The sequence below is a fragment of the Bemisia tabaci genome, chromosome 1 (assembly GCF_918797505.1).
Source record: "Bemisia tabaci chromosome 1, PGI_BMITA_v3".
Lineage (NCBI taxonomy): Eukaryota > Metazoa > Arthropoda > Insecta > Hemiptera > Aleyrodidae > Bemisia > Bemisia tabaci.
The window spans coordinates 39286555-39299126 of record NC_092793.1 but is presented as its reverse complement, the minus strand read 5'-3'; the positions used below and the strand labels follow the sequence as shown (position 1 = coordinate 39299126).

General features: G+C 37.1%; 1 protein-coding gene across 14 annotated transcripts in view; it reads left to right on the top strand.

Annotated features, from left to right (window-relative positions):
• The window catches only part of sky (GTPase-activating protein skywalker), a 220015-nt gene that overhangs the window by 101072 nt on the left and 106371 nt on the right, over positions 1-12572 (top strand). For all 14 annotated transcript variants that reach the window (XM_019055403.2, XM_019055402.2, XM_019055401.2 and 11 more), the window contains one exon: positions 9401-9511. In XM_019055403.2, the coding sequence (XP_018910948.1) occupies positions 9401-9511 (111 nt within the window). The remainder of the gene's footprint in view (positions 1-9400; positions 9512-12572) is intronic.

Here is a 12572-nt window from a genome sequence, read left to right as displayed (position 1 = left end):
CTTCCTAACTGTTTTGGAGGCTTCCCATTGGTCTCATTGAATTTATAATCGAAATGTAACGGATTGGTCTCGTCAAAAAATCGTCTAGGACGCACCGTTCTCGAGATATCAAGCAAAAATAATTAACACTCCTGTTCAACACGCTATTCCATGCGGTGTTTGGGTGTCGCAGAGCGTCAGAGTGCGTTGTAGGAGAGACCATTCATGTTTTGTTATTACAAACACTACCGCATAACCAATACAAATTTCACTTGCACAGTACCAAATATCGAGCGAAAATCAATTGTCCATAGTGGATTAATTGATTTTAGACTTCCTAATTGGATGTATTCCTATCAAACGGAACTAAGCGCTAATTTGAGTTCCTTTTGAGGAATTTAGAATCCGGGATAGCGCGTTCTGTCAAACGGACCTAAACGCTATGGAAAAGCATTGCGAGTACAGGACGGAATAAGCCGGACGCCGGATTCCGCCGCCAATCCAAGCCCCTGTACCTTCCTCACCCTATAACGCTAAGGTCCGTTTGATAGAAATACGTCCAATTGTTATGAAGGCTTCCCTGTGGTCTCAATGCATTCATAATTGATTAGTAGCGGATGGCAAATACGCCTTCGGTGCATTTGGTGCCGTCCAAATTCGTCAAAGACGCACCGTTTTCGAGATATCGAGCAAAAACCATCGATTATTTATTGATTTTCTATTTAAATCTATGGTAAAGCATCAAAATCATCAACCAACAATATTCTCATATAAAGTTGTGGTAAATAATCGAAATCATCAACTTTCGTTACACAAACCAATATCATATTGTCAAGTATCACCGGTAATTCAATCAGTAGCAATTATGTTGCATAACCTACAAGTTGAAGGGTAAAATAAACCATTGCATAACCCGCAGATTGAAGGGGCTACATGCAATACCTCGTATTATTAGAATTGTATAACCCGCATATTGAAGGAGTAACATTACCCTGCCATTTCGTTGAACAATTTTTACAACATTGCCTTATTGTACAACACCCGCCATACACCATTGTAATTTAATTCGTTTTTTTTCTATGTAAAAAAAAAATCATCACTTCAAAGGAGCATTTTCTATGACCCCGGGCTATCCGCAATGAAATTTAACGTTTTTCTGATTCCCTTGATCTGTAGAAACTAAAACCAGACATCACATTGTTGTGCGATCCACGAACAGACAGCTAGTTCACGATGAATTTTGAACTCTGGACGGAGCGAGGACCGCAATTTACGAAGGCCACGAAGAAGGCCGCGTATACACATAAGATAGGTATGTGTCATAGACGTGTTTATAACATCAGACGTACAACCGGTTAATAGTAAAGGTCAAGAATCCATTTATTCAAACAAGCATAAAACTCGTATATACATATAGGATACGCATGCGACTTAGGTCAAAGTTGGATTTTCTCGAAAACGAAAAGTCGTATCAAAATTCGGTCTGAACAGTTTTCCGATCTGCGATAGTGTAAAAGAATCGTATCGGGCTGGGGTGGATTGGAGGAGGGTAATTTTCCGAAAATATTTTCCAGCGTAGGACTTAGAAAATTTTTTAATATCCCGAATCAGACCCTCCTCTCCAGTCACCGATACCAGCCCCATCCTGGAGGCTATGGTCTATTGATCCCGAAAATTTTACAAGTCCGAAAATCCGAATATTTTGCACAATCTGAAAACAATGTAAGGAATAAAACCGCGTATACACATAAGATAGGTATGTGTCATAGATGTGTTTTTACCATCAGACATACATCAGACATGTCATTAGTAAAGTCAAGAATCCCATGTATTCAAGCGAGCATAAAAACTCGTATATGCACATAAGATACGCATGCGACTTAGGTAAAAGTTGGATTTTCTCGAAAACTAAAACTCGTATCAAAATTCGGTCTGTACAGTTTTCCGATCTTCGATAGTGTAAAATAATCGCATCGGTCCGAGGTGGGTCGGAGGAGGGTAATTATCCGAAAAATATATTCCAGCGCGGGACTTAGAAAATTTTTTAATTTCCCGAATCAGACCCTCCTCTCCAGTCACCGATACCAGCCCCATCCTGGAGGCTATGGTCTATTGATCCCGAAAATTTTACAAGTTTTCGATTCATCAAACTGAAATTGCAATACACAATCCCAGTTGCTTATTCCAAAACACAAGGTTCGGATCCACATCTCCAAGCGCACACCACTAAAAATTGAAATTCCCGGATCAGACGCTACTCTGCAGTCACTGATACCAGTCCCATCCTGGAGGATATGGTCTATGCGACTTAGGTAAAAGTTAGATTTTCTCGAAAACTAAAAGTCGTATCAAAATTCGGTCTGTACAGTTTTCCGATCTTCGATAGTGTAAAAGAATCGTATCGGTCCGCTACGGATCGGAGGAGGGTAATTTTCCGAAAATTTTTTAATTTCCCGAATCAGACCCTACTCTCCAGTCTCCGATACCAGGCCCATACTGGAGGATATGGTCTATTGATCCCGAAAATTTTACAAGTCCGAAAATCCGAATATTTTGCACAATCTGAAAACAATGTAAGGAATAAAACCGCGTATACACATAAGATAGGTATGTGTCATAGATGTGTTTTTACCATCAGACATACATCAGACATGTCATTAGTAAAGTCAAGAATCCCATGTATTCAAGCGAGCATAAAAACTCGTATATGCACATAAGATACGCATGCGACTTAGGTAAAAGTTGGATTTTCTCGAAAACTAAAACTCGTATCAAAATTCGGTCTGTACAGTTTTCCGATCTTCGATAGTGTAAAATAATCGCATCGGTCCGAGGTGGGTCGGAGGAGGGTAATTATTAGGGTGGAGCGTTTTTGGGTTTTTTTTTTATTTTGAAAATGGACATAGCACAGTAGTTGTGAAATGGTCTAAAAACAACGCCTGAATTTTCCTGAATTTTTTCGTCAACGTTTAGGCCTCCCGGATTGACGTTGACGTCAAAATTAGCGGAAAATCCGGGGTTTTTGACGATAACTTGGCAACAATGGCAAATACGACAAAAATGCATAGAATCAGAGTTGTTGGAAATTAAATTTCCAACAAATCACTTTCTTATCGTTTTTTCTGTAAGTGCAACCGTTTTAGTGTAAAATTCGAAAACCCGTAATTTTCCGGAAATTTGACGCGAATTCTCGTTCAGTCCGGGAGAATACGGGAGAAATACGGGAGAAAGAGGGCTAACTCGAAACTAATTGCGTGATAGACTTTTCCTACAAGAATACCATCTTCGGGTTGGCCTGAATAACACAAAACATACAAATTATTTTCCACGGCTCCACCGCGGAACACCCTTTAAAATGCCTAAAATTCAAAAAGACGGCCGTGTTTAGATTATCAAGCATCAAGGTAATTTTAAATGTGCATCTCGTGTGGTATGAGGTGTCGATTCCTATGTACTTTTAGTCGTAAATTTCAAATATACTGTCAAAAAAAGCCCCTGGTCAAACGGGGCGCATCAAATCCAGGATGGCGACCAACTTTGAATGGCAGGAGGGTAACTTTTAAAGTTTGATTAGTGTATTACATTTTAAATTGAAAGTATGGTAACAATCTCTGGATAATATTGGTTTAGCATTTTGATTAGAGGTCCAAAATTAATTTGTCTTTTATAAGACCTTATCTATGATCCGATGAATGACACCTGGTTAGGAGGCGTTAAACTGACAATCCAGGCCGAATCCGCAGGTTACCAGAATGTTTTTGTGAATTTAGATAATTTTGGTCGTTAATTTTAAATTTACAGCAGAAAATGCCCCTTAATCGTGCAGGGCCTCCCGATTATGGGATAAGTATATGACTTCTAAACTTAAAGGACAGAACAGAAAATTTCAAAGTGTGATAGTAGAAAATCTTTGAAATAAATCTAACAGTTTTCTTAAATGTTCGCAATTAATATTACTCCTCAATGAGAGCTGAAATGGAGGATGGTGTCTATCTCCATATGAGGAACCAATAAAACGACATACATATACAAATTGACTACATTTTGCAATTTAGAATTATAAATCCTAACCCGGTTCTAAAACAACGTATGTGCCATTAGTATCCCTATGAACATAAGTGTTTTTCCAGACGAGGCAGAATTTATAGTTCCAAATCGCATAATACAGTCCAAATAAATGTACAATTCAAAGAAAAACTGATATTTACAACGGAATTACCTATTACTAAAAGAAGATAATGAAAAAATGAAAACATTGATGATTCATACCACCAGATGATGTTCCTCAGTATATTTTTTGAACAATGGTGTCGTCAACTTTTGATTTTAGAGATCGATTTTTTTTTTTTTTTTTTTTTTTTTTTTTATTTCGCCATGATTCTCACGTGACCTGATTTGCTTTATTCCTATTTCGAATAAAAAGAGTCTTGATTCTCGGGGGAATAACAGGATTTTAAACGCGGATATTACTTACACGGAAATCGGTACCTTATTTTCGAAGATGTATAATAAAAGCATATTTTAAAATAAGACGCAATGCTGAAAGGAACCATGTTGCACGCAAACACCGTTCAGATAATGTCTTTCAGCATAATACCTACACCTCCGGTAAACACTACTGCCCTTTACAGGCAGTCATCGTGGATTTGAGACGCCCTGTTTGACCATTCATTTTCCACTTAATTTTTTACTTCACATTTTACCAAAATTACACAGGGAATAATACTTCACTTCACTCATTGCGTCTTTATTTAACTTGCTTCAATCCTCCTACCCTTCAAACTTATCCGTCTTTTTTTAGTTTTGGGCAGCCCGATTAACCAGATGGTATTCATCACGTCATAATGGAAAACTACGACCAAAATTACGATGAAACAACCATAGCATACGAAAACGGTTTGCGATGTTGCAGAATTCTTGGAATTTTCAAATATTGCAAACGAGATACCTGGTTTGGGAATTTCGCCGTCGATATTCTTTGAGGTACTAATACCTCACTTGCCTTATCACGCGAATAAGGGGTACTAGGACAAACTATCAGGGGGGAATGTGAGGGAATATGGGACAAACATACCCTCCTGCCATTCAAAGTTGGTCGCCATCCTGGATTTGATGCGCCCCGTTTGACCAGGGGCTTTTTTTGACAGTATATTTGAAATTTACGACTAAAAGTACATAGGAATCGACACCTCATACCACACGAGATGCACATTTAAAATTACCTTGATGCTTGATAATCTAAACACGGCCGTCTTTTTGAATTTTAGGCATTTTAAAGGGTGTTCCGCGGTGGAGCCGTGGAAAATAATTTGTATGTTTTGTGTTATTCAGGCCAACCCGAAGATGGTATTCTTGTAGGAAAAGTCTATCACGCAATTAGTTTCGAGTTAGCCCTCTTTCTCCCGTATTTCTCCCGTATTTCTCCCGGACTGAACGAGAATTCGCGTCAAATTTCCGGAAAATTACGGGTTTTCGAATTTTACACTAAAACGGTTGCACTTACAGAAAAAACGATAAGAAAGTGATTTGTTGGAAATTTAATTTCCAACAACTCTGATTCTATGCATTTTTGTCGTATTTGCCATTGTTGCCAAGTTATCGTCAAAAACCCCGGATTTTCCGCTAATTTTGACGTCAACGTCAATCCGGGAGGCCTAAACGTTGACGAAAAAATTCAGGAAAATTCAGGCGTTGTTTTTAGACCATTTCACAACTACTGTGCTATGTCCATTTTCAAAATAAAAAAAAAACCCAAAAACGCTCCACCCTAGTAATTATCCGAAAAATATATTCCAGCGCGGGACTTAGAAAATTTTTTAATTTCCCGAATCAGACCCTACTCTCCAGTCTCCGATACCAGTCCCATACTGTGAGATATGGTCTATCGATGGGAAAATTTTACAAGTCCGAAATCTCTAAAACAAAAAGTCGTATTAAAATTCGGTCCGTACAGTTTTCCGATCTTCGATAATGGAAAAGAATTGCATCCATCCGCGGCGGATCGGAGGAGGGTAATTTTCCGAAAATTTTTTAAGTTCCCGAATCAGACCCTACTCTCCAGTATCCGATATCAGACCCATACTGTAGGAGACGGTCTTTCGAAACCGAAAATTTTTACAAGTCCGAAAATCCGAATTTTTTGCACAATCTGACAACATTGTACTATCGAAAAATTAACTAATTTCTCGAACCATCTGGCAACACTGTAAAATGCGATGTTGCAAAATTTCACCCATAATTAAATCATTTATTCAAGTGCACCGTCCGGCAACGTTGTAACCGCCATCTTTAAGAATACACCATTGCATAACCCGCAGATTGAAGGGGCTACATTACACTATTGCATAACCCGCATATTGAAGGGGCAACATGCAATACTTTTACTTTTACAGCGTTGCCGTATTGAATAATAATCACCATACAACACTGTAATTTAATGCGTATTTTTCTGCACCATCATGCAACGCTGTTGGATTTTTTACCTGGCAAAGTCGGCATTTTCACCCTACTTGCATATCCTTTTGTTTGAGTGATTTAGGAAATAGTTCGCTTAAATCAGATTTGACCCACTTGTTGGTTTTAATAGTTTTCCAAAAAGCAACAGCCATTAGGTATGCATGAATTTAGGAATTATTTCATTGATGTACTGAAGAGATGAAAGAGCTTGTCAGAAAAGAAGCCCCTTCTTGGGGCCACTTAGGCATTTTATCAAAATGTGCCTTATCAAAACCTCATAATGAGAAAATCCTTTGATGAAAGTTTTAGCATGTGCGCAAAGCTCGTTCTGGCATTACAGCACTGCAAAGTTTGAAAAGATGTTAATATTTTGTAGTTTCCTTATTTAAAAAGAAAAGAACAGCCTCAGTTGATTATGCTTTGTTCTCTCAGGTACAGCATCAGCAGTACATGTCTCTGTGCCTTAGGGGGTCCCACTTTGAGGGTCACCTCCGAATTTTGATGATGGTACCCTCTAAATCGTTGACCCGACTTATAAGAATAAGATTGCACTAAAGAAAAGAATTCTAAAAAAATTTTTAAGGGTTGCGCATGGCCAAAAACCAACCCAGGCTCTGAAAATTTCACAGTAAGAGCATATGTTAGGGTTCTTCAAAGAAAAAATTTTGTTCGTATCATCATGCGTTTCCATTTTTTGCTAAAAATCCTCAAAATCGGCTAAAAATCCTCAAAATCGGCTAAAAACGCAATGAATTTCAAGATTTTGTATTTTTGTCTTATGACGATTTTTTCAGCTGACAAAGTTAAATTAAACATGAAACGTACCATTAATTGCATTTTGATACTCACTTTGACCAAAATTCATACTTCACTTTATTTACCCCTCCCCCCTCCCTTATTTTAACCGTAAATTCAGCGTTATTCAAGTCGCGATAGGTGCATGGGTTTTTTTCTCGTCCAATAATTGCCCTTCAAGATGATTTGTAATTTACAAAAAAGATAGGTTACTTAGTATACTTCAGAACTTCAGAACTACTACTACCTAGCATACTTCAGAAAAACGAGTTTAGTCCTCCAAAAATAAGTAGCAAGGTTATAGTGTAAGGCAAAAGGTGGCAAAAATTAGTTAAGGGAATGCATTATTCCTTTCTTTTTATGTGCTTGGTAATGTTAGGTGGAAGTTTCATCAAAGAAGATCATCATGAGATTCATGTGATGCCATATCTTCATTTTTGTTGTTGTTTTGAAATCAACCATATGATAGGATGAAAATTTGTGTACCTAATTCAGCGTCATTTTTCACTAGGTTTATTGAGATAATTATCATTGCTCTCTTTAGTTACTAAAGCTTTAACTATTTTTCTTTTCATGCTATTAGAAATGAATTAATCAAAAACAGACAGAGGCCCCAACCTGTCACTAAGATAACTGTGATGTCTTGAAAAAGAGGCCAATGTAGCCTCTGATACTCTCTTATCAATACTACTGTGCAGAAGCAACTTTTTTGTAAATTACAAATCATCTTGAAGGGCAATTATTGGACGCTGAGATCTGTACCAGCAAAGATTAAACATCTTAAATTGAATTAGCAAACTTTTTGAAGGCCTTTCAAATCACTTTCTGTTGGATCAAATTGATGCCGAAAAATAGCCACAGTTTCGAAAACAGAGGGATGAACTGCCCTGTTGTTTATCGCTGGAGCGTCAGTTGTTAAGTATTCAAAGAGGAAGTAATCATGCATTTCCTCTACTGTTTAGGCACGTTGCCACTTTTTTTTGGAAGACTATCCTCGTTTTTCTGAAGTATATTCAGTCAGTTGTTCTTCTTTTCCTCCCGAGCTTTTGCTAAAGTATTTTAGAAGAAAGGAATGATGTTGTTTCTAATTGTTTGAGGCTTGGCTCCATTCCCATTTATTTCAGTAAAATTTTTTTTTTTTTTCAAAAATACAATTGATTTTTTTTTTTTCAAAAAAAAGTCCACATCATGCTCTCCCATTTTTCATAAGTAAGTACTACTTTAATGAAACATTGCGTCGACATTTAAAGCGTAAGAATATGAATACAAATGTGATCTTTAATGGAAAAAAGAGAAAAAAACCCATGCACCTATCGCGACTTGAATAACGCTGAATTTACGGTTAAAAATAAGGGAGGGGGGAGGGGTAAATAAAGTGAAGTATGAATTTTGGTCAAAGTGAGTATCAAAATGCAATTAATGGTACGTTTCATGTTTAATTTAACTTTGTCAGCTGAAAAAATCGTCATAAGACAAAAATACAAAATCTTGAAATTCATAGCGTTTTTAGCCGATTTTGAGGATTTTTAGCAAAAAATGGAAACGCATGATGATACGAACAAAATTTTTTCTTTAAAGAACCCTAACATATGCTCTTACTGTGAAATTTTCAGAGCCCTAGCTCAATTACAATGTTGTTTTAAAAAAATCGTCAAAATGGGCAAAATTCTGCATTTTGCCCTATTCGGGGGGGGGGGGGGGGGGGGTTGGTTTTTGGCCGTGCGCAATCCTTAAAAATTTTTTTAGAATTCTTTTCTTTAGTGCAATCTTATTCTTATAAGTGGGGTCAACGATTTAGAGGGTACCATCATCAAAATTCGGAGGTGACCCTCAAAGTGGGACACCCTAAAGTGTGCCTTAGAGAATAAAATAGGATCAACTGAAACTGTTTTTTTTTCATTTATTTATTTACTTAATTAAGGAACTTTAAAATATTAGCAATTTTCAATGATAAAAAATATTTTGCAACGTTGTATTGCCAAAAGGAGGTCTGAACTCAAGCTAAAACTTTCACTGGAAGACTTTCTCATCATGAGGTCTTGTTTAGTCCACAATTGAAGAAAATACCTGAATTCCCCCCAAAAACGGCACAAAATGGTCCCTTTTTGCAGACTCTCTGCAACATTTTTACGTCACATATGCTTAAATAAATTGCATTTTGTTCATCCAGAAATCCGCTGCTGTTCATCTCAGCAGACACTGTACAACCCCTTCCAGAGCAGAGCGTATCTATGCAGATTGGATATGGTGGATTTTACAAGGCCTTCCTTTCAATCACTTGGTAAATAATGTGAGGAATCAGATGGAAAAAGGGTGCGAGTGACAAAATCAGATTTAAAGAATACAAGTCCAAAGGTTTCAAAGTTTTTTTATTTTTTCCCCATCACTTATTTTAGAGGTTTAGTTTAACCATCAAGATGAATACTAACAAGCTTATCAGCAAGGTTCAGTTGCCATGTTGTGTTTTTCTGGGAGATTTGCTACCAAAGGCTCTCACCAATTGTACATAAGATCTACTCCAGCCCTTTTTCAATCAGACACAAATTTTATTCTCTTTCATTCAAAGATGATTATTTTTTGAAACTCTTTTAAAGTTATTGCATCAAAGAATCACATAAGGAGGTATTCAAGCTTAGAGCTCATTTTACAGTGGCTGTCCTAAAACAACTGTCCATTGACCTCGTTCTCGGGATCTAAAAGAGATATCGACATGTGGTTTGTGAGAGGCCCTAGATCAACTCATAAGCTTTGAAGCAAGACCAAGTTAAGCTCATTTAGTAGAGAATTGTAATTTTGTAGCTATTTTACAAGAGCGTGTTAATTTTACCTCTCCAGGATTTTACGGAGATTTCTGCAATTCCAAAATCTTTCAAATTCTGCAACTAAAACTTTATTTCACCTACATCATCATAAATACGTTTATGAAAGCATTAACCTTATTTCTTAGATGTTTCTTCTTCTGATAAATCAACTTTGTGGTCTTTTTTGAAGTACTGTCCCTTATTTCTGAAGCAACATTGAATCCTCATGTGCCATTTGCAAAGAAGAGTCTGCTGAAATTTTTCTTTTGGCAGTGTCGAGAAGAATTTGGTAATTTTGCAAAATCGATTTGCTCTACAGACTCAAACTTATACCTCCTAATATCGTTTTTAAAGTTGAAAAAAGCCAATAGTTACATGGGGCTAGGTCCAGCAAATGGGCGGCATGGGGGGGAGGGGGGCACAATATCCTTCTGTTCGATAAACTGTTGAGTCAACTTTGCCGCGTTATCATCAGGGAGCAACCACTTGTGCTTCTCATCCGGCCATTTTTTTGCAATGTGTTCTCATAATATTTTTAAAACTTGTTACAGTATTTACTTATTGATCTTTGACTGTAGTGTTTTGAGTCATGTGGGGTTGCCGTTAAAGCGCGGTGCACGCACCTACAGGACCAAAAATTCTGGAGGGATAGAATCAACACCCTCTTGTAAAATTGAAGTAAAACGTCAATTCTCAACCAAATGAGCTCAACTTGATCTTGTTTTAAAGCTAATGAGTTTATCCAGAGCCTCTCACAAACCGCATGTCAATATCTTTTAGCTCTTGAGAATGAGGTCGATGGATGGTTGCTCTGGGACCGCTTTTGTAATTAATGAGAGAGGAGGGTCCTATGTCTCACTTGCAAATTAATTTCTCGGATTGAAGCTCTTTTTATTTTAGGGAGTCAGCACATTAAAAATTAAATGCGTGTTCTGTTTTGAATGCCATCTGCGCCAATAGCTCGAACTGGTCTGAATTTCTAAGTGAACTTAGTGAAAATCTTCAAACGTTTACTCTTAGTAAGTCACCATCTTAAGGTCTTTTTCACAACGGTGAATCGTGAAAATTCAGGGCAATTTTTCTTTTATAGCCTTTGAAAGTTGGAGATAAAGGTCCAAACATTACAATCCCAAACCGTTGTTTTGTCTGCAGTGAAAACTGAAAGTAATGCCAAGCACTGGGACCGAACAATTTAAAGAACCTTTAGGAAAATTTCTCAGTTTTTTTTTTTTTTTTTTTCAATACAAGGAAATTATACGTATGAAGAGGTCTCTCCCTAGCCGTCACGTGGCGCAGCTACATATGGACGCCTCATGGCAACGTAATCTCAGTTTAGGTACTTGCATGGCCCGGTATAAATTTTGTTGAATTTGAACTGTGAGTTTACTGATGTGGAGAGAAAGAAGGTCCATAATGGCCCAAATAATCAGATTTTGCGCAATATTTGGAAAGTCAAGTAGGAAGGACAAAAATATTTTAAGATTGATGTTGCTCCACACTTAATACCTCATAAGAATCATATTCACATATTTTTTAAGACCCTCCCTTTTTAATGAAAAAATAAACTAAGTTTTCTTGAAATCGGGAGGGGAAATAGGTATAGAATTGCAAGTTACAGCGAAAATGTTAAGTAGACGCCAAAGAACATTGTGATCCAACCAAATCTTATGATACCTTGGTGTTGAATTAAGATTAATTTTTTTCTTGTTTGAGGCAATATACCTAAGTCATATTATGTCAAACTTGATGGTCCTTTTAACAACTAAGCGTCATTGACAGGATAAACTTTGTGAAACCTTATTTCCAACTTTTTTGTAGCCAAGAACATTTGCCTTCATTTCATAATGTTCTTGTTGTCATTTTTTTAAAATTCTGTGCAGGAGTTTTTTAAACCATAGAAAGACCTTGACACAAAAACGGCTTTTTTCGCCCTCCCCTTTCCGAAATCTCTTCAAACTTTATCTATTGATTACTCACACTTGAGCGCTTCTTTCCCTAAATTTTCCAACCCCCAAAAAATTTTGAGGGGGTGCTAGGGGGCTCAGAAGTCATAACCTGTGAACCTCAATATCTCTCGAACGAAGAAAAAAATCGAAGATCGGTTGGGACGAAAAATCGTCTAAAATTGCATACTTTGAGATTTTAAAGGTCAAAATCCTGAATCCACATTTTTAAGATAACATATGTGCTTTTTTTCAGTTTTTGAGTCGAGAAAATTTCTTTAAAACATAGGTTTACGAAGTACTCAATTTTTTATTTGAACCCAAACCAGTTTTTTTAAATTGTTCGTCTTTTTTCGCATCCAACGAGTGGTCCATTAAGCTGTGGAATCAAAGGGTTCGAGAGTTATGGATGATTGAAGTTTCCGCTCAATGCGCCAACCGATTTTTGCGCGCCTAAATATGGTCCCAAAGCCGAATTTGGGTGTTAGTAAATCAGATTAAATGTTCAAATCGTGCAAAAAACATATTTAGGGATTCTTGAGGGTCGCTGAGATAAAAAATTACAGATACTTCCGAAAATTCTTTTTTCCCCATAGTG